The sequence below is a fragment of the Bubalus bubalis genome, chromosome 11 (assembly GCF_019923935.1).
Source record: "Bubalus bubalis isolate 160015118507 breed Murrah chromosome 11, NDDB_SH_1, whole genome shotgun sequence".
Classification (NCBI taxonomy): domain Eukaryota; kingdom Metazoa; phylum Chordata; class Mammalia; order Artiodactyla; family Bovidae; genus Bubalus; species Bubalus bubalis.
Window position 1 is genome coordinate 90,627,980 of NC_059167.1, and position 22,841 is coordinate 90,650,820.

The 22,841-nt window shown below is 48.1% G+C and overlaps 1 protein-coding gene and 1 non-coding gene across 15 annotated transcripts in view; one reads left to right on the top strand and one right to left on the bottom strand.

Annotated features, from left to right (window-relative positions):
* The window catches only part of PARP16 (poly(ADP-ribose) polymerase family member 16), a 59,672-nt gene that overhangs the window by 20,012 nt on the left and 16,819 nt on the right, over positions 1-22,841 (top strand). For 3 of the 14 annotated variants that reach the window (XM_025296324.3, XR_006543035.2, XR_003112459.3), the window contains exons 3-6: positions 414-620; positions 3,478-3,649; positions 5,009-5,150; positions 6,495-6,576. In XM_025296324.3, the coding sequence (XP_025152109.1) occupies positions 414-620; positions 3,478-3,649; positions 5,009-5,150; positions 6,495-6,576 (603 nt within the window). The other 11 variants (XM_025296326.3, XR_006543036.2, XR_003112460.3 and 8 more) reach the window with 10 other exon arrangements.
* TRNAG-CCC lies at positions 9,710-9,782 on the bottom strand. Its single transcript has one exon. It is a non-coding gene; the product is annotated as a tRNA-Gly (tRNA).

Sequence of the window (22,841 nt, forward strand, 5' to 3'; positions counted from 1 at the left end):
ATGAAATCTTGGTGGAATTCCACCTGCAAAGTCACGTTGCAGAAAGGTGAATGGACAGGGATGGGAGGAAAAATCCGTGGCCAGTTTTGTAATTTATCACACCTTTCTAGCTCCCGATAGTATTGTAAAGATGGAATGCAGGAAATAAATGTGAAAGTGTAATGAAAATTAGATGTGATCTTTAGTTAGAAGGTACAATTCATGCTTCTTAGTTAACTGACTGTAGGGGAAAACACCATTAGAGGAAAGCAGTCTTGAGCTGTAGGCTCTGAACTTGTTTATAAACTGATGTTTTTATTCCTGTGAAACCAGTTGTTCTCATGAGCAGAGCCCATAGGAGCTAAGCCCAAGGCTTTAGGAGGCCATTTTACCAGCTTCCCAAATAAAACTCCGACTTCCTGCATGTTTTCAAGTTTGAAAAGATCCAAAAGCTGACTGGTACCCCTCACACGCCTGTCCCCGTGCCGGACTTCCTGTTTGAAATCGAGTACTCCGACCCAGCCAATGCCAAATTTTATGAGACCAAAGGAGAACGCGACCTCATCTACGCCTTCCACGGGAGCCGCCTAGAGAACTTCCACTCCATCATCCACAATGGCCTGCACTGCCACCTGAACAAGGTGGGGCCCGAGGCTGCTGACATCGGGGCACTGACGGGGTGGCCGGAGCTGGTGAGGGTTGGGGGGGGGTCCACCAGGGTCTTGCCACTCCAAGTGTGGTCTATTGACCAGCAGCACCACCTAGGGGCCTGTGAAATGCAGAATCCGTGGCCCGCCAGACCTGAGTCAGAACCTGCATTTTAACAAGGTCTCCAGGGGATTCCTCTACTGATGCCAGTTTGAGAAGCGTCGCTTTAAAGATGGTTCTCAGCCTTGGCTGCACATTTAGAATCGCTTGGGGGAGCTATTAAGAGTCTGGATGCCTGGCTACGTCCCCAGCCAATTAAGTCAGAATCTCTGGGAGTGGGGCCTGGGCATCAGTGTGCTTCCAGAGCCCCCCAGGTGATGCTACTGTGTGGCCAGCCTGGTCTTCCCGGCATGATCCCTGGACCACATCACTGGGAGCTTGTTGAAACATGGAATCTCAGGCCCATCCAGACCCCATCACATGAGAAATCACAATTTAGTAGACTGCCAAGTGATTCATATGCATGTTGAAGTTTGAGAAGTACTTGCCTCAGGGACCCTCCGAGAGAGTCAGTCATTGAGGAAATGGAGAGGAGCTCCCTCCTTGAGCTCCCCCGCACCTCTTTTTTCGGCCGGGGGGGGTGGCCTGTGCTGGGTCATCGTTGCTGCACATGGGCTTTCTCTAGCTGGGGCAGGCAGGGCCCACTCTTCATTGGGGAGCGCAGGCTTGATTGCCCCACGCCATGTGGAATCTTCCCAGCCCAGGGATCAAACATGTGTCCCCTTCATTGGCAGGCAGACTCTTAACCACTATACCATGAGGGAAGTCCCTTTCTTCCCTTTTTTTAAATGGGCAAATTTACTTAACCTCTCAGAGCCTCGGGGTCCTCATCTGTAAAGTAGGATGCTGTTCCCCACCTTCTGGTGTCCTGACAGGACTGAAACACTTCACATATGCAAAGGGCTGTCCTGTACTTACGCACTAAGGAAGCAGTGGCTTCTTTTAGAGGCTGAAAGAGAGGGACTGGCGGGGTGGTTGGAGGGCTGCAGCTTCTCCCTCAGTTGTGCCAGCATCCGCCTTGTCTGGGGGCTGGCTCCAGGAGCCGTGGGCTCATTTGTAGCTGACGCAGCTCCGAGGCAGGAGAGACTTTTCCAACACTGCTGCAGCTGGTTATCGCAGTTGAGTTTTGTTGAGGAGGACGGGCTTGTTTACTCTGGCTCTCAGCTTATTATTATGGCCAGGCTACTGGAATCCAGGGGCCCTACACTTCACACTAGAGCGTGTCTGAAGAAGTTGCCTGCTGATTCCAGTCTTGTAACCAAGCCATTGCTTGGTTGAGGGGTTTGCTGAGGGGTTTGCTGCTTAGAAGCATCTCATCAGAGCCCTTTGGTGAAGTGGATGTTCTTCTGGCCGCCTCTGTTTGGGTTTTCAGTGAGGGGCTTGCTTGAGGGAGCCTGCCTGCCAGCTGAAGCTCTAAGAGTGTTTCCTTGGTAGAGATACTCCCAAGTTTCCTGCTGTTGCACTCCCCTGTGCATGGTTCTTGAGTCTAGGGAATTGTATATACATGGGAGGCATAAGCAGAAATGGCTGCAGGGTCAGATCAGAGACATTGCCTCCTTGGAGGTCTGTGCTAGCTTTTGAGATAATGGGGACATTGTAAAATGGCCACGCGCAGGCTTGTTTCGTTTCCCCTAAGCTTCGCTTCATTGGTTGAGATTGTGGAAGCCTGGTGCCACTGAATGGGATGTTTCTCAGTTCTCAAGTAGAGGATGTTCACTGAGCTGCGTAAGGCCGTTCAGTCATCTTAAGACACTGACACTGAGGCCCAGAGATAGAATTTGAATGACAACTTACGTCAAATTCCATCCACTGGTAGCAGTTACTTGGAATGTTGTGTTGAGGAGTCTGAATCAGTATGAATGAGTGCCATGATTGATATTTTTAAGTTGGCATCGTGATTGATTATTGATGTCCTCATGGGCAAAGGATGTGTTTGCTATGCCTGCTGTGGCCTCAGCCTGCAGGTATTTCACCTGAGAGCCTTCTCTTTGACGTGGCATGCTTCCTTGTGGAGGACAGCAAGTTGGCACCTACCACCAGCGATCTGCCTCCTAGAATTTTGGACCTTTTCTTGGTCTGCACCAGCACAAAACTTAACCCTGCTTCTCATATAGTTCTGCCTTGTTTGGTTACAGCGTCTGGTCTGAGAGATTCTTTTCCAGGTACTGGCTCGGGTCACTTCCCCTAGTCACTGAGGCGTGGCGGCCCCCTCCCTGCACACGGGGCGCGACTGGGCTTCTGCAAGCGTCAGTGTCAGCGTGCTTAGTCCAGCCCTGTGGCAGGAATCACTGGTTCCCTAGGACACAAGAGCCCGTGGCGGAATACCCGCCCCTCCCTCGTGCCAGGTATTCTGTGTGGCGCTTCATGTGCATCGTCTCATTGAGCCCTTGCCTATGACCTTGTGAAGAAGAGATTATCATCACCACTTTGTAGGCGTAGAAACTGAGGCCCAGGGAATTTATATTACTTGCTATCTTGTAAACATGGGTCTGTTTGGGCTCTTAACACCTGTGTTTTTCTTACTCAGCCTTAAGCACTAGAACTACTGGTTTGCCAGGTTAGTTAGCCACATCCACAATCAGTTAAACTGTGGTCAGATAGGAATGTGTTTTGTAGTATCCCTGTGATGGTGTCATGGGATTGTTTGATCTTATGTCTTTTGCTGGGGGAAGGAGAGGCTGGAAGGCTTTGTGTTAACAACTCTACTGAAGAAAGACCTGTTTTGTTTTGCTGCACCCGCTCGGCACTCACCCAGCCCTGTTTGTTTTCTGCTGATCTCCACCGTTCCAGACATCCTTGTTTGGGGAAGGGACCTACCTCACCAGTGACCTGAGCCTGGCCCTCATTTACAGCCCCCATGGCCACGGGTGGCAGCACAGTCTCCTCGGCCCCATCCTTAGCTGCGTGGCTGTGTGCGAGGTCATTGACCATCCAGACGTCAAGTGCCAAACGAAGAAGAAGGGTGAGTAAGCACTTGGCCCTGCCCTGGGCTGCAGGCCTCTGGGTGTCAGGCTCTTGCCTTTGGCCCAGCTGTTGGGTGGAACACCCATTGCATGGCAAGGGATGGGCTGGGTGCAGAGCAGTGTAGGATAGAGCCCGCCATCAGGGAGTGAGCTGTTTCCTTAAGGACTGAACACAAGGTGAAAAGGATATCATCTACTATAGGGCAGTAGGTCAGTAGTGCCAGCTGAGGGTGCTGATAAGGTCCACGGGATAGCTCAGAGGAGGGGGCAGTCACGGTGGGTCCAAGTGCTCAGGGAAAGCTTTGGGGTAGAGAAGAGGAAAATGAACATGCAAGGCCAGAGCACAGGCTCCTTGAAGACAGAAACTGGGTCTCATTCACTCTTGGGCACCTAGTGTCAGCAGGGAGTCTGGTACATACTTGACGTTCAATAAACATTTGCTAAACTGAAGCTAACGATGCGTCTCACCCTGTTCCTCCAGGCCGCTCTGGTGTGTGCTGGAGCCCCAGGAGGATGTGAGGGGCAGCTGAGGCCATGGGGGTAAATCCTGGGCTCCCCAGTGAGCTGATGGCCAGTGGGCCCCTCAGTCCACTCTCCTGATCTGTCCCTTAAGGCTCTGCCCCCTGCTGTTTCGTCCTGAAAGGCAGAGAAGTCACAGAACTGTCATTCTAGACTCCAGAACTGGCCTGTTGGTTCCACTGAGAGAAGGTGAATTGAGAACACTGTTCCTGGCCCCTAATGTAAAACAACTGGAATCCTGAGGAACGGGCCCAGGTCTGACGCCACTCTCCCAAACCAGACAGCACGAATATTCGCTTGTATAATTCTTAGGAAGTCTGCACACCGTGACATTAAACATGAGGACAAGACCTTGTAATGTCTGCTGTCATGAAGCTTCGGCCTGTCGTGGGCTTTTTTGGTTGTTGTTTTTTTGGTTCTTTTTCATACAGCTTTTTCATGTTACTAAAAGGAAAGGTTTTTTATTTTTTTTAAACAAGTCATGGTACGAAGGGTGGAAGATGAGTGTTTTAGGAAGCTCGAATCCAGAATGGTTAATTTAAAATGCCTGTTAAAAGGCTTGTTTCAGATCAAGTCCTGTTGCTAGCCCCAGATGATTTCTTCTTTTTTACCCTCTTGTATCTTTTTTTGTTTTCTTATTCCCTTTTCCCTCTTCCTGGTGGTCTGTCTGTCGGACTCTCCTGTTTTTCAGTCCTGCTTCCTGTACATACACAGGCCGTTCCTCTGTCTGCTGGGGCCTCTCCACCCTCAGGACCAGGAGGCTTGACTCATTTCTACTCATAGTCTGCTTTTATTATTGTATTTCCCCCGGTAAAGTTGTGCTTTTTCTCCTTACTCAGATTCCAAGGAGATAGATCGCAGGAGAGCGAGAATCAAGCACAGTGAAGGGGGCGACGTCCCTCCAAAGTACTTTGTGGTCACTAATAACCAGCTCTTGCGCGTGAAGTACCTGCTGGTGTACTCGCAGAAGCAGCCCAACAGGTGAGAAGGACGGTTGCTACACGAAATCCAGGACAGCCAAGGGCTGCGTTCATAGGCGTGGGTTCCTGGTTGTCAGCGGCCCCTCTCCCTCAGCCTAAACCTCAGCTATGTGTAAAATACATAAAGCATTCTGCTTCATGTAAGGGGTAAGGAGTGAGGAATACATTGAATAAAATGTGGTCCTGGCCCTAGGGGACTGTATATTCTAGTGAGGAATGGCTTTGTTAACACAAATGATTGGAGGGACTGAATTAAGCCGAACCATGAAGCCCCTGAGCCACCTAGGCTCTGATCACAAGGCTGAAATCCGCTGACTGGGCTGAATTGAGAGGTAGGGTGGGGCCAGGATTGAGCTGGAATTCTGATTCTGTGCTGTCCAGCTCAGTCACTTCCCACAGTGACTCTCAAACCACCACCTGTTGCTTTTTGGACCTGAGATGCTTCATCTTTATCCTTAAAATTAGAGTGTTGAATTCAATAGCAGATGAGGCCATCCTAGCCCGTAAGAATCTGAGAGTGGTGATTCCTCATGCTGTTCCAGCAGTGTGTATTTGGGGGTTTGGCAGGGCTCTCTGGGGTTGAGGGTCACTTTGAGATTTTGTTGCATTGTTGGTAGAGTTTCTCATGGGGATGAGCAACAGGTAAGCAGGTTAGACAAGGAAAGGGTTATTGTTAATACTCCCAACTCCTGCTTGTCTATACCAGTGCCTTCAGGATTCAATAAACTAGTAAAATCGTCTCCCCTTAAATCTGGGAAATACGTACAGGGTTCCTAAGTTTGGGGGACAGTATCCTGTGGTTTAAAATCATCTGGCTTTTTCTACTTGAAAATTCCATTCCTTTCCCACTCCTTCCTGCAGTGTCTCTGTACTGCACATTTGGATGGCTTAGGTCATCTCCCAGTGGGTCAGAGAGGATTTCCCCTGCTCAGAGTGATATCTGTGCATGTCTGAAAGTGAAAAGCCTTGTGCTAAATACCCTGCCACCTGCCGCCATCTGGTCATCTGCCTTAGCGAGGTCATCTGTCTAGATACCATAGTCTTGCTTAAGAAAAGACTGGTTATAAAAGGTACAAGAGGAGCTATAAAAGGAGATCAGGATGAGCTCATTGCATAGCTGTCTTTGTACATTTAGAAATTGTTCTGGTGAAAGGCATGTCAGTGCCAGGGCAAACAGCTCCAGATTTTTTGAGCAAAGGAGCACGCATGAAGCTTCATTTCATGGCTCACTCAGAGGACGAAATTCATCATTTCATCTTCTCTGAGCCAGAAGTTGTTGCATACCCTTAAAAAAATATTTTTCTCTTTGTTCCAACATTCCCCCACCCCACCCCCGCCGCTGAAGCAGGGCTTCCAGCCAGCTCTCCTGGGTCTCCAGCCATTGGTTTACGGTCATGATCACCCTGTATCTGCTGCTGCTGCTCACAGTGAGTGTCATCAACTCCTCAGCTTTCCAACACTTTTGGAATCGTGCGAAGAGATAATCTTTCTGGGCCTGGTGTGGGGGCCACCTCGATCACGTGCCTTATGATAACTCGTTCTGTAACTCCTGTGCCCCCCATCCAGCCAAGTCGAGCCTGGGGGCCACTTGGGGACCACAGGACAATTTTCATATGCCATAAATGTATCAATTGCCTTTGATGATGCTCTCCGCCACTCTGGTCAACAGAGGGCACTGGCCCCTCTTAGCTTTTGGGGGAGATTTCCTATCTGTTCCTTCCTAAACAGTCTTAGGGAGTTGGCTTTTTTGCCAGGGCCAAAGGAGAAAGTCCTGCTGCATTTGAAAACAAAGTGTCCAGGCTGTCTGTGGGGTGTTTACAATTGCTTCTGGTGGACATCGGCCCTTCTCTAACGCCTTCTTGGAAGGCAGAAAATGTGTAGTGGGGACTATAAATCACTAGGCAATTGCCTTGTTTTGACTTGAGACACCCAAGAGGAACAGTCCTGTTTCTCATAAAACTCAGTGGGATCATTTTGAATTCCATCAGCCTTTGTATGCGAGTGCAAAACACTTTTCACAGTTTTCTCACATCAACAAACAGTCCTCTGCTACAGCAGTAACCCCTCCACCCAACCGCGGTTGAGAAAGGAAGGAGTCAGACCTGATAAAAACGATGAGCAACTCAAGTCGTCTTTTTCTAAAAATTACCAATTGCTGATTACAGCCTAAATGGAACAAATGTTTGTTTTCTGATTTTTTTTTTTTTTAAATAACTATTTGACAATTTGTTTTTGTGAGTTAAGAGGGGAAATTTCTAAACCTAGAGCACCATTTGGCTAGTGCCCACGGCCTCTTTCCTGGCCGTGCTTTAGAGAAAAACGATCTGAGCTGCAGGCCTGCCTCCTGCCCTCATTCTCACGAAGCTGCCTTGATTGTGGCCCGTCAGCCACAAGTGCCGCACTGCAGGCCCTCTGGGGGTGGCCGGCCTTTGAAGTAGTGTCTGGCCTCAGGGTGCCACAGGTGTGTGGGGCCATGCCTCCCTCCCGGGGCCCGCAGGTCTCTGGGACTCAGCCTGAGCTTTAAATGCGCAGGAAAAGCCTCAGGCTGCTCGGAGAGCACTGGTTCTACCTGCTGTATTCTCTGCCCCTCCTTCCTGCCCAGTGTCAGCCATCACAGAGCCCTGATTTTGGGGGGAGATTTCTGTAAAGAAGATGGAAAGTCATTTTTCTATAATTTGTGAAGTTGTGAAAAAGCCACTATCATGGTTTCTACATTGAATATTGGAACATTTCAGAAATAATAAAGATATTTTCCTAATTTCCAAGTTGCCTTTGTGACTGCTTTTCAGCCTTAATGTGAGGCTGCTGTGTATTCATTGTGAAAAATTCCATCCTCTCTTTGCTTCCATGTTCGGCGTGGCCATTTTCTGGAGAGTATATATCTCTAGGATATCCATAGGCATTACATTTATAGTCATTGATTTAGCAAATCAATGTAGTAGTGAGCACCTACTGTGTACCAGGCACTAGAAATAGGAGCAGCATCAGGTCCAACTGCCCCTGCCCTTATGGAACTGACAGTCTAGCAAGGTAGATGGACCAACAGACATTCTCAGGAGTGAAGTTGGCATTATAGGATATTATAAAGAAGTTCTGGAAAACAGTTGGCAAGGTATCTTAACATGGTCTGGGGTCACCCTGAGCCTACAAGGCACCTTTCATGTACTGATTTCGTTAACCCTCACAACAGACAAGAAAATAAAGTCCCAGAATGTTGAATAGCTTGCCCAAAGTTACATGGCTAGGAAGTGGCAGAGCTGAGGGTGGAACCTGGCTTCAGTGTCAGTCTCATAAGCGCCATGCTATACACCCGCCCTGGGCTCCCTGGAAAGGAGAGCCCATCCCCTATGGTCACTGAATCCTGAAGGAGCCATCAGTGTTAGGCTAAGAGGTGGAGGAAAAGTGTTTCAGGCAGTGTGAATAACACATACAGAGACATGGACTTTTTTCTGGAGAAGCTAAAAGCAGGAGAGGGTCATAAAGGGAGAGGCTATGGTGAGAAGTGGGGCTGGAGAGATAGGCAGGGGTCAGATCATGAAAGACCTTAAAAGCTGTGGGCTGGGGAAAGCCATTAGATTTTAAGCAAGGAAATGACATGATCAGATTTGGTTTGCAGAAAAATTACTTTAGCTGGTAGTTGGAGAATGGATTTGGGATTATTTTGAGGATTAAAAGAATTTAACAGTTACAGTAGAGCAAGTAGCTGATACGTTTCAGCTGCTGTTATTACTGTTGTTTGTTTTCAGTGGCCCAGCAGAGGAGATTATAAGGAGGAGCGTGCAAAGTAGAGCACTAATGTCCAGGGACATTGGAACAGTGAAGTGTCACAGAAGTGAAAAGGAAGTCTTGGTGAGCAGTGTCAAATGCTGCCAAACAATTGGGATTATACCTGAGAAGTATTTATTGGATTTACTGAGTTGGAGATCATTGGTGAACTTGGCCGGAGCAGTTTCAGTAGAGTGCAGCACAGGGGATGTGAAAAGCCCGACTATACAGACCTGACATGAGCAGTTTCCAGGGGTCGTCAGACAATATTTATTTAAAAACTAACCCCCCTTTTTCTGAGGTTTCTGTTCTTTCCCACCTTCCAAAAAAAAAAGAGGTTGTACAATACCTGATGTGACTGTGGGACAGGCACTGGGCTTATGATGGGGAGGATGGTTGAAGAATGGTCCTGACCTCCAGGAGCTTGCAAGCCAGTGGGCTCCAGGGACAGAGATGTTTCTATATGAGGGAAGGAAACCACTGGGGCCTGGAGGGTTGGAATGGACATGAGGGAAGACTAGGATAGGACAGGGCCGCTTTATGACTTTCATGAGCCCTGGGCACTTTTGTCTTCATGGGCCCCTGTACCTTAAAAAATCTAAAACTATACTTTAGGACTGTGTTGGTATAAAGATGAATGTATTACTATTATGTACCAAAATGTTTCCTTCCATTTAAAAGCTCATTTCCGCCCCCCCTCCCTTCTACTTTTCCTTTTTTCCTTTTTCTTTAATTTGGCTGTACTGGGTCTTAGTTGCGGCACCTGGGATCTTAGTTGCTGCATGTGGGATCTAGTTCCCTGACCAGGGATTGAACCCAGGACCCCTGCATTGGGAATGCAGAGTCTTAGCCATTGGACTATCAAGGAAGTCCCTCTTCTGCTTTTAAAGGGAATTAAATCCTTTATGTGATGTGGATTCTAGGCCTGGTGCCTACTATGCCTAGTGGATGAGCCAACTCTGGACGAGGGTCATGGGATAGTGTGGGGCCCTGGGGGATAGTGTGAGATCCCTGGGTACCTGGGGATAAAGAGGCAGGAAGGAAACAAACCCTAGTCTCAATTCTGTTTAGCACCAACTCCACATCTAAGGCAGACCCTGTAGGCCAACAAGCTCAGGAAAGGGCAAAACTGGCTTCTGGGAGTTGAGAGTTCGGGTGCTCATGCTGCAGACACTTTCATAGAGGAGGAAGCACCCGTCTTCTTGCCAACAAAGCCCCTCGGCCAAGAGCTCCTCTGGGCAGCTGATGGCAGATGAGACCAGGTGGTGGTTCATTTGGAGCTGCCTCTTATCAGAGGCCCAGCTGCCTTGGTCTTGTCAAAGCAACCTCATCAGCCTTCTGTCACTAATGCCACTGCCAAGGGTGGGGTGAAGGGGACAGTTAAGGGAGGTGGCAAGTAGACTTTTCACAGGCTAGGTCCCTGCTTCTGAGAAGTGTCAAGGATCCCATGAGCTGTCACTTTCCACCACAAAAGGAAGGATTTTACTCTGGGCTTTTGGATAAGTGTACATGTGTATGTACGAGAGATGTGGAGGAGGGATGTGGCCCATTATTGTTTCTATTTCGTTAAACACTGATTGCCAGCAAAACCAGTAGTGGGTGGGAGGTTGTGATTTTAAAAGCCCAATTCAGATCTTTTTCTTTAGAACTTATCCATTTGAGCCCATTCCTGCTGCTAAGCCCGGGAAGTTTGTCCTGACTTGTAATCAGCCCAACTCACCCTCCTCATTGCCATTTGCCATGGTGATTCTTGGTAGGGGGTGGGTGGGGTGGGGCTGGGTTCAGCTCCCTAGAAAAAACCAGGACCAAACTTCTTTCTAATCCCCTTCCACAGCTCTCCCCTCCCCTCCTCTCCACCCTGCCCCACCTCTAGAGTTTTCCATCTCTCGGCCTTTGTTTGTTTTTGATTTTGTCAGTCTCTCACCTCTGGATGGGTTTTTGTTTATTTTCAAACTGTCTGGGGCTGTGCACCATGGAGACAGTGTCCTGGGCTGCCTCTACCCCTGATCTGGTTAGAATAAGCCCCTCTCCTTTGCATGAATCTCCAACCTGACATTTGGAACATCCAAAATAAATCATAATATTCTGAAGTAAGATAGAAACCACCATCTCCACCCACTCCTGTTGGCACTCTTTTCCACTTGGAAAGAGTTTTTAGAAAATTACCAGTATTCCACTGCAGTGCCCACATAGCACAGCCCTGAGAAGGGGAAGAAGCATTTATTGAATACCTACTGTATACCAACCACTGGGCTAGGCTTTGCTTGTATTAAAAATCTGGTGGTGAAAGTGATGTTTCCTGCACTAAAATTTAACTGCAAGCTCTTTGAGGGCAGGGCCCAGGTCATCTGTGTAAATCCAAGTATCTAAGATATTGTGGAAGCTTAAGAAAAGCTTGTTGACTGAATAAATAGATGAAAGGATGTATGAAATTTCTTTGCCATAGTAGAGGGTAATGTCAGCAAAGATGACTGAGGTCAGACAAGAAAAAATTCATTGGTAAGCCAGTACAGATGGATGAGGGTTTCAGAGAATTTTATGGACATTTTTCAGTTGATTTCAGAGTCTCATTCTTTGTCACCAAGAATACCTTTTGGGAGTAGATTGGGGTGGGCAGGACAGAGTCTTTTAAAAGTTTCATTTTTAAAGGCTCAGACTCAAAATGCAAATGGTCCTAAGAGAGATTAAATTATTGATTTGATGTTTATTCATACACAAGTGTAAGTGACCAAAGAGGAAGCCTTTCCTAAGAACAGGTTTTAGTAAGAGTTTAGAAGGGGTGGGGAAGTGGGAGAGAGAAATCCCTGGAAGTTCAAGGGTGAGTGGAGTTTTGACCATGTGAGGGGGTAGAGGGAGAGGGCTGAGGCCACTGGAGTCAGACGTACTTGATAACCTAAACCCCTGTGGCCCAGTGAAATCAGCCTGCGGTGCTGACAGGCGCTTCTGCCCTGGCAACATTGGTCACTTCAGTCAAACTGCCTGCTGGTGGGGCAGGAGGAGACAAGGCCGGCCCAAATTCCTGGGAAGTATGGACTGCATACCGTTTAAAGGTGTAGTTCTTACTGTTCTCAAGCATGTCCAGGCTATCCCAAAGAGGTCCGTAACACATCGCCTATCAGAGGTCTGTAGGGATTTAAAACTAGAACATCAATAATATTTTTAGAGGGTTTACGTATGCTTGAAAAGCATTTATCATCTTTGTTTCTGACCCACTTATTTCTTTGGCTTGATATTTGTTCTTGTCCCCTGAGGTCCATATCACTCTCCTGGTACCGAACCCAGCTGCCCTGTAGGGAACCAATTTCCACTCTCCCTGGATTTTGGTAAAGCTGAAGGCCCCTCCCATCCACACACTTAAGGGGGTGGAGCAGTGGCTGAGGCCCGAGCCAATCAGTGAGCTTCAGCCCCGCACCTCTGCCTCAGTGATTGGTTCAGACATGGGCATGTGACCCAATCAGACTCCCCAAGGAGACTGTTTTTCTCGAGCTGCTAGGAAAGAGGCTCGTATTCCTTCTGCTGTCATCTTGCTGCCTTGGGAGGCTTCAGGCTGATGCCAGCACAGCCGGAAAGCAAAGCCAAGAGGAGAAGAGGAACAGGGTCACAATGATGATGTATGAGTACTGAATGCAGTTATGCCTTGAGCTGGATTTTTCACAAGTGACCAATGTGGTGGTTTAGTCCCTAAGTCGTGTCTGACTCTTTGCGACCCCATGTACTGTAGCCTACCAGGCTCCTCTCTCCTGGGATTCTCCAGGCAAGAATACTGGAGTGGGTGGCGATTTCCTTCTCCAGGGGATCTTCCCAACCCAGGAATCGAACCTGGGTCTCCTGCACTGCAGGCAGATTCTTTACCGATCGAGCTAGGAGGGAAGCCATGGTAGCTCAAGTGACCAATGAATTCCTCTTTATTTAACAGTTTCAATTGGGCCTTGTGGGGAATACAAGGACGGAGTCCATAACTTATACCCATTGTCATCTCCGGAGCTCCGTTATTTTTGGTGTAAACCTTTTATTGAATATAGAAAGATGTGGTTTTCAGATATATGAGTCTGAATTGTTGAATTTTGACAGTCCTCATCCCTGGACTATACCCACAAGGCACTCAAACCACTGCAAAATGAGAATTGCGCAACACACACACACAAAACACCATATTCTGGGGTATTCTGCAGCCTTAGCATCAGGATGTTTCCTTGGGTCACCTTGCACTCTTCCAGAAGGTCTTCTGGCCTAGGGAACCCCAGAGTACTCTGAGGTCTGCGAGCAGCGGAGGGGGGATAAGACCAAGGCTCTGGGTTATAAATTATACTGGCGCATCTTGGCCCTCCAGAAAACCAAAGGTTAACTCTGTAGCAATAGAAGGAATGAGGGAGAAAGGCACAACCATTTATTAAGTGCTCCTGCATGATGGGCATATTGAAAGAATTATTTGATCTTTACAATGTCCTTTCAAGGCAGATACTATTGCCTTTATTTTACAGGAGAAGAAAGAGGCTTGGAGAGGTGACTGCCCAAGGTGAAAAAGCCCCAAAGAGGCAGAGCCAAAGCTGACTCTAGAGCTGAAATAATAAGACAGGTAAATGTGAGGCTGCAGCTAGAGGAGCTGCCTGAGCAAAAGGGATCTGGCCTGATGGGGTAGGAGGCTGGAGTGGGCAGCACCAGGCTCAAGGTGTGCCAAGGGAGCTCACTTCCCAGGCAAAGACTGTTAGCTCTGCCATGTCTCATAAGCACAGTGCACCTGGATGCTGGAAACAGGCATCCACACTATCCCCCGACACCCACACTATAATGAGAGCTTTGGGCTCAGCTTCATTCACCTTTCTAGCCCCGTCATTGCAGACCCAGTAGGTGAGCTCTGAGGGGCACATGGCACTGCATGTGGGGCACGGAGGGACGGCCTCTCCTTTCCACCCCCACTGCCTGCTCAGAGATTGGGCCATCAGCCTACTCTGATTCAATTGACTTCTTCTAAACCTTGCATCCAGGGGCTGCCAGCAGCCAAATCCCCCTGATTGTCTGAGATGTTCCCGACATCAGAGAATAAACAGTCTCCCCTGTCCAGCCAGCTGTGCTGAGCAGCATTCCTGTCTCCCAGCCTGCTTGGCCGGGTGGGGCTGCAGCCCTGTGTCCACCTCCAGCAGAGGCCTGGGGGGGCCTGGTGAGTAGCTGGAAGGGAGAGGGGAGGTGACCATCTGTGTTCAGACTGCACAGCACATTCCTGTGTCTGAGTCCCCATTGCACCCCCCTGCCAGGCACCTCAGCCGCTCCTGGCACAAGCTTTTTATTTGTACTAATGACTCTTGTGACTTCAGACAAGGTCAAGACAAGGCTACTGTCCCTAGGTTTGGAGCCCCTTCACCCGTGCCCAGAAAGCTGCCTGGGGAATTTGAAGCTCCTACATCATTCTAGGTAGATCTGAAGGCATCACACCCCTAAGGCTTGTTTTACAGAGGTGGGCATCGTAAGTCAGTGCAGAAGCAAGGCAAGACCCCAGGGTTTTTTTATTTTTTTTGCTGTCCACTACCTTGGAATGTTGTGGCTAGAATGACGTGAGGGGCTCTGGGTGAGAGGGGCAGCCCATGTTTTTGGAGAGGAGCAGAGGTGTTTTCATCCTACGCCTGTTTTGGAGATCAGGCTTGTGGCCGAGCCATTTCCTGAGGAAGCAGTCTCTGGAAAAGCACTGTTCACCCGCCCCTCCTAAATCATCCTGTTGGGAGTGGAGCTGGGGCAGCAGGACCTGAGTGGAGCTCTGCCACGTCCAGGATCCAGTGCCCAGTCGAGGCTTGGCCAGGGTATAGGAGGCAGCCAGGGCCAGAGGGCAGATTACTTGGGAAGGGGCTGCCCCGGCCAGCACACACCATCTGCTTTTCTGCCCTAGGGCTCTGGCCTGGGACTGCAGGGGAGGAGAGAGAATACCTCAGCCTGTCTGCAGAAAGAATTCCTCTAGGAGCCCCCTCTGGCCGCAGACAGTGTGGGAGCCCAGGGTAGCCCGGGGGTCTCTGTGGACGGCTGTCTAACTTTCAGTCTGTCTTGGGCTTATTCTTTTGTCTTTGGCTGCCTGTATCAGTGTGGATTTACGTGACTGTTCCACGTTTGTATGTGTAGGCAGCTGCATTTCCAGTTGGAATTGGATTCCTCAGGGGGAAATTGTGTGCTTCTGTGTTTGTGTGCATGTGTATACATCCACATCTCTGTGTAAGCGCGTGTATAGGGGTATCTTCGAGGGAAAGTGTGGGCCTCTGTGTCTTTGCATAGATGAGTAGGTCTATACCTGGTGGGAGTACACATGTGAGCATTTAGGTTAGTTTGGTAAAAACTTGCGCTTGTCTTTGTTGATGTATTAAGTTGAGGCATATGTGTCTTTGAGAGCAAGGGCATATATTTGTCACTGATATGTTGGTGAGTCTCTGAAAGCGCGGATGCTTGTCTGTTTACATTTGTGCAGAAGCATTCATTCATTCAGTCTTCATTCATAAAGTGATTTGCTCATTTACTAACAGACATCTTCCAAGTGCTTGCATTGTGACTGGCCCTATGCTTGCACAGGGGATTTAGAGAGGTGTCTAGCTCATGTCCTAACATTTGAAAGACCCCGGGGAAGTGTACAAATGAAGGCTTACATTCATGTCTAAATATTTCAGTGTTCTAAGTCAAAACAGCAAGAAGCTAAATGAAAGGCTCCTAATAACTGGAGGGCTGGGTTTGATTTGGAATTCCCAACTCCTGAGTTTTGTGCTGAAATTCAGCAACACAGAGCGAGTGGCCCCAGCCTCTCCTTCCCCATCCTGGCTTCATCCTGTAGCTCACATGCATGCGTAATTCTTCACATGTGTCCAGACTCCATGTGTGTATCCCCCTTGGCCACCCTTTGCACCTAGGGGTGCCCACACCACTGCCAAAGTCTGCCATATGGCTGTGAACCGGAACTAATGCAGTCTCATATACCTGGTTTGTAGTCTAGGAGTGGGGCCTGGGTTCCTGGTGGGCCCATCCTCTTGACCCCATGGAGTTCTCACTGTGTGGGATGGTGGGGGTCAGAATAGAGCCAGAGTGTGGCCATCTAAAAGGTAGACCTGGAGTAAGGACCCTTCCTGCTTGTTTTCTCATAGAACAGTCCTGTGTGCTTGTGTGTACATGGCCGTGGACGTGTTTTCCTGTTCATCATTGTTGTGTCTTCTAGAGGGCGGAACCCACAGCTTTTCTCCCACTCTTCCCTCACCTGACTTAGTGAGGACTTAGGACTGTCAGACAGGCTGGGGTGGTGGGAGGAACACTGGCCTGAGTCCGAGTCACTATCCTGTGCTCAGCTTGGACCTGCTCTGTGATCTGGCCTCAGTTTCCTCATCTGTTGGAGTGGCAACGTTGGATTACCATGTCTTTAATTTACAAGCCTTACTTGGTTTACGGAAGGAGTGAGATTGATTTCCGGAGTTAATTACTTTCTAGAAGTTCAAATTGGGAATGCTTAGTTGTAGACTGCCTGGGTTCATATAGAACCAGGTTTGAATGCCAGCTTTGCCATATGTGCTGTGCCTCCTGTATGGTTACTCTCCCGCAGGATGGTGGTGGTGATTGAATAAGATAAACATGCATAAAGGGTGGAGCATCATACCAGGCTCACAGTAGATGTTCAATAAACATTAGCTTCTGTCCTCATATAGGGTCTTTCCAGCTTTCTTACCTTATAAATTCTGGGTTAGTAGACATGTCTAATTGAGATAATTGGAACCTCATGTTTGGGGAGCTCAGGCGCTATATTGCTTGAGGGGGCACAGTTGGATGAGACAGTCTGGCCCTTAAATGCCTTCTGAGAAGCTGCCAACTCGAATATGTGTGAGCCTCTCCCTCCACTCCATTCTCTGATTTGGACCTTTGACATTTTCTTTAATTTTATGAAAAGCTCTATGGAACATAGATCCAACACCTTTTTCTGACCCAATCCTGCCCTGAGCCCATCTCTGATGCTCCGGGATGCTGAGCTAAGTAGGGGTCAGGCCACAGGGAGGAGCTGGGTCGGGTAAGGCCTCAGGCTGCCCGACATGTCTGGGCCTGTCTGACACCAGCCCCAGTAGTGGGCAGCCCCAGCTAGGCGGAGGGCACCTGTCTTCCATGATTGATACTCCTGGGAGGGCAGCACTCTGCTCCTGAGCACATGGCCTTAGGATCCTGGAGCACTGCGGAGGCTAAGGAGACCTCCATAGCGCCTGTTCCCCCAAGTCTTCCAGAATGGCTAAGTTCCAGCAGGAATGACATGGAGGGGGTTGGGAGAGGGCAGGTGACAGCGTCTCTCAGCCAGGGCTGGTGGGAGTGACCATCTTGGGAATCCCCTGGAGCTTGTGAAAACTGGCAGCTCTTGGACTCTCCGGAAATATCCCTGACCTGGAGGGAATGAGGGAGGGGTCTAGGACCTAGCCAGGGATTCTGAATTGAGAAATGCGCTGAGTATGAGTTCAGGGTAGCTGACGTGCTGAGGGAGGCCCTCAAGGAGAGGGTCTGCCCTTGAGATCATCCTGGGCACCCCTCTGACCCACCTCTCCACACACACACACACATGGGTGATGGAGAACTGGTTTGATGATCTCTTAGCTCCAGAGGTGACTGGACAGGTGGGAGCAGCTTAAACTGCAAAAGTCCCTCTGGGAGTTATTTTGATATCCCCCCATCATCACTGGACTGCTCTATTTGGAGCCAGAACTGGAAATTTTCCTCTTAAAAAAAAAAAATGAAAACAAGGGCACAAGTGGGTTGAGCCCAAAATAATGTGTTTAAGGAAATTTCTGCTTCATGCTGGCTAGGACAGGGAATGTCTGGTCAAAGAGTTGCTGACGGCCAGGGTCTCTGTAAGTAAACAGACCGCCTCTGATGGCCACCCTGAGCTCATTTCCCTCACCGGTGTGCGAGGAGGGTGATGTCACCCGAGGAGGGCCTCCTGGTCATGCAGTTTGTCAGTGAGTAGGTTGGAGGCCCAGTGAGCGCCAGCGGTCTCAGTGCGGCTGTCCAGTTATTGTGAACAGCTGCTTCTCATGCAGGCAGTTCTGATACCCTCCTACACATGCTCGTCTGTGACAGGACTCCAGCCACATCCATGATCTCACAGCTGAGGGTGTTCCTGGGAAACTTGGGATTCACTGTGCAGTCCCTTGCTTCCATGCAAGGCCCCTTCTTCAACCAGAGAGCTGGGGAGAGAGGCACCTAGGTTGGGTTCAGTTGCAGGGAGTGGCCTCTGGAAGTACAGGCCCGTGTCCTGCCCCTGTGGACAGCAGGCTTTGGCGGCACGCACCACTGCCTGTCTCTTGGGGCCAGACAGCCAGGTCCACTGGGGGAGTTTCCATGAGCAGAGGGCCCAATTCAGGGGAGGTGGAGTGAGGAAGAAGCCACAAAACTCTCTCTCTGTCTCCTGAACAGGCTCTTGCTAAGCACAGCGGTCGCCAGGTAAGGCTTTTATGGCGTTTGGAAGCCCTGCAGCAGTTGTTGAGGAGCAGCTGCCAGGGGTTGGCTCATGCTCTGTAGCCTTCTCCCTAGTCACCCTGTACCATCCTCACCTTCCCTCCCGGCTGGGTGGTGGGGAGCTGTGAGCCTCCAAGTAGACAGGTGGCCAGAAGCTTCTTGGCAGTGAGCCTTAGCTTTTCATTTCTTTGTATCCCCCAGAATGCTGACCTTACAGGGGATTCATCAGTCACACAGCCCTGTCCCACAGAGCAACCAGCCCACTCAAAGCCTGACTTACCTCAGGCTGACTGAGAAACTCAGACTGACTGGCCGGCTCACAGAAGACTCACTGCCTGCTTGATGTGCAGCCTGACTGACCAATAAATCTACTTATTCAACAAATAGTAACTGAGCACCTTTCTTGTGCCCACTGTTATGCTGGGTGCAGGGGATATAGTAGTGAACAAGACAGACAAGATTCCTGCTCTTAGGGAACTGACAGTAAATAAAACAATGACGGAGTGATATATGTGTGTGTGTGTGTGTGTGTGTGTGTGTGTTTAAAATTTTAAAAAGAAATTTTTGGCCACACCATGGAGCATGTGAGATCTTAGTTCCCCAACCAGGGATTTAACCTGCGCCCCCTACATTGAAAGTGCAGAGTCTTAACCACGGGACTGCCAGGGAAGTCCCAAGGGTGTGATATATGTATGTATTATGAAGAAAATACATAGGATTCTATAGGAGAGAGTAGCCATCAGGCCCTTCCCTGGATATAATGGTCAGGGAAGACCTCCCAGATGCATAATCTGAGAACTGGGGAATGAGAATGAGAAAAGAAAGGAAACATGCAGAGAGCCTGTGGAAGAACTTTCCAGATAGAGTGAAAAGCAATGCTGAGGCCTTGAGACAGGGAAGAGCTTGGTGTTACCTTGGAATAATAAGAAGACTGATTTGATGGAACATGGTGAGTGAGCAGAGGGTGACATGAAGCTAAGGTTGGAGAGGCGGCCAGAGCAGACCAGACATGGCCTTGTAAGCCACAGTAAGGATTTAGGTAGGTGTGAGGAAAGTGATGCTGGGAGGGATTTGGGGCAGGAGGAGAAAGGGATGACAGAGGATGAGATGGCTGGATGGCATCACTGACTCGATGGACGTGAGTCTGGGTGAACTCCAGGAGCTGGTGATGGATAGGGAGGCCTGGCGTGCTGTGATTCATGCGGTCACAAAGACTCAGACACGACTGAGCGACTGAACTGAACTGAATAGCCAAGGAGCACTTTTCATGTTCTTATTTGCTGCTTGTGTATCTTCTCTGGAGAAGTGTCTGTTTAAAACTTTCTTATTTAAAAATAAAATATTTTTTTTGTGCCTTCTTACTGAGCTGCATTTTTTTTAATTTATTTTTTATTGAAGGATAATTGCATTACAGAATTTTGTTGTTTTCTGTCAAACCTCAACATGAATCAGCCATAGGTATACATATATCCTCTCCCTTATGAACCTCCCTCCCATCTCCCTCCCCATCTCACCCCTCTAGGTTGATACAGAGCCCCTGTTTGAGTTTCCTGAGACATACAGCAAATTCCCATTGGCTCTCTATTTTATATATGGTAGTGTAAGTTTCCATGTTACTCTCTCCATACATCTCACCGTCTCCTCCCCTCTCCCCATGTCCCTAAGTCTATTCTCTATGTCTGTTTCTCCACTGATGCCCTGTAAATAAATTCTTCAGAATCATTTTTCTAGATTCCGTATGTGTGTGCTAGCATACGATATTTATCTTTCTCTTTCTGACTCACTTAACTCTGTATAATAGGTTCTAGGTTCATCCACCTCATCAGAACTGACTCAAATGCGTTCCTTTTTATGGCTGAGTTAATATTCCATTGTGTATATGTACCACAACTTCTTTATCTTTGTATTTTTAAATATATTCTGATGCAAATTCTTCATGTATTTTGGGTCTATTCTTTCTTAATGTATTCTAGATCTATTATAAATAGGTTTTTAAAAAGTATATTCTAGATACAAGTCCTCTGTAGGATATATTTTACAAATATTTTCTCCCAATGGTGGCCATCTTTTCATTTTCCTAGTGGTTTCTTTTAGATAGCAAAAGTGTTAAATTTTAATCATTTAGTTTGTTGTTTTGTCTTTTACTGTTAGCACTATTTGTAACATATCTGAGAACTCTGCCCAACTCAAGGTTATAAAGATTACTGATAATTTCACAGGTGTATGCAATATGTCAAAATGTATCAAATTGGATATTCTAATCATATCCAATTGTATATGTATGTTAACTATACCTCAAAAAAGTTGCTCAAAAAACTGCAACCTGATCTAATTTTTAAAATTCATTCTGGCTGCTATGAGGAGAAGGGGCTGGGGTGGCACAGTGGGTAAGAGTAGGAACTGCGGGTGTTTAGGAGACTGTTACAGTCATACTGGTGAGAGAGACTGATGACAGTGGAAATGAAGAGAAGGGGCTTCCCTGGTGGTTCAGACAGTGAAGAATCTGCCTGCGATGCAGGAGACCTGGGTTCAATCCTTGGGTCGAGAAGATCCCCTAGAGAAGGGAATGGCTACCCACTCCTGTATTCTTGCCCTAGGAAATCCCATGGACAGAGGAGCCTGTTCAGCTACAGTCCATGGGTTGCAAAGAGTCGGACACGACTGCGCAAGTATCACTTTTCAGACATATTTGAGAAATATTTTGAGACCTAATAACAAATGCACTAACAGACTTATAAGATGTGAGAGAAATGGAGAGATGTAGGATGGCTACCAAATTTCCAACTTGAATGCTGAGTGGCTGGGGCTGCCTGGTCAGGAAGACTTGGGGGTAGAGATGGGAATGGAACCAGAGTCCTCTTTTTGTCTACCTGTGAAGAGAAGGGGCTGAGTGGAGTATTAGTCCCCCTGAGAGAATAGACGAAGAAGCAGCTTTAAAATAGCCTTGGGCATTCCAACACTTGGAGATTCCCTGAAGGAGGCAGTAAAGCTCCTCAGGAAGGAACAACTAGAGAACTACCAATCATATTAATTCCCTATGTCTGCTGTGACAAATTACCGCAAACTGGTAGCTTTAAACAACTAAAAGTTTATTATCTCAGTTCTGGGGGGCCAGAAGTTCAAAATCAGATCCCTGGGCTGAAATCAAGGCATCAGCAGGGCCATATTCCTTCTGGAGGGTCCAGGGGACAATGTATTCTGTCACTCTTCCAGCTTCTGGTAGCTCTTGGTATTCCTTGACCTGAGCTTCATCACTCTAGTCTCTGTCTCCATGGTCACTTACTTCCTCCTCTCCTGTTGATGTCAAATCTCCCTCTGCCTCATTCTTCTAAGGACATTTGTCATAGGATTTAGAGTCCACCCAGAAAATCGAGGATGATCTCCTTATCTCAAGATCTTTAGCTTAATTATATTCATAAAGATATTTTCTTCCCCCAAACAAGGAGATTAGCCTGTGGACATATCTTTTGGGGGCCATTATTCAACCCACTGTACCAACTGATTGACAGACTAAAGGAATGACTAATTAAATAATAAAAGATGGCAGAGCTCCCTATGCCTGGGAAGAGGGACCGAGGATGTCAAGAATAGGGTGCATAGGACCCAGGCTGCTGTTAGCTTGAGCATGTGTGTGGGAGACTGTCATGGAGAGGGGACGTACTGTGGACAGGAATCTCCTAGCCCTTCCAGACCTGACTCAGCATCTGGCAGGGGTCATCCATGCTGTAGCCAAAGAGACCTTTATATTACAAATCTGTTCATGTCATGCTCCAGTGAGTGACCCTTCAACAGCTTCCAGCAGCTTTAGGCCAAAGACGAACACTCTCACCTACCTACAAGGTCCAGGGGCCTGGTCTCAGCCCACCTCTGCAGTCTCGTCTCACACCTTCGTCCTCTGCTGTCTGCCTCCAAAGACACTGGCTGCCTCTCAGGTCCTTGCCTACTGTTGCAGGGCCACGGCTATGGTTTCCTCTGCCTGCAAGGTTCTTCTTCAACTCACTTCATGGGGTTAGCAACAACTAATACTTTGGATCTCAACCCAAATGTCTCTTCTTCAGGAAATTCATCCTTGAGTCCTGGGTCCAGGTCATACTAATGTGTAATATAATTTCTCATGGCTCCTCATACTCATCTTCCATAGTACTGTCAAAGTATACAGTTGTGTACATATTTGTAATATTATTTTATTAGTGTTTGCCTCTACCACTAGACCATAAGGGAGGGTTTGTATAACTTACACTCTTATCACAAGTGCCTTGTACAGTGCTTGGCACACAGAAGGAGTATGTGGTAGTTTTGAAACATGTCTGCAAATTTTTTGATACTCTTCCCATCAAGAGATAAGAGTCCAATTGCCCTCCCTTTAAATATGGGCTGGTCTAATGACTTGCCTCTAGTTAACAGAATGTGGCAGAAGAAATGCAGTATGACATCTAAGGCTAGGTCATGAAAGGTAGTATGGTTTCCTCCTGGCCTGATT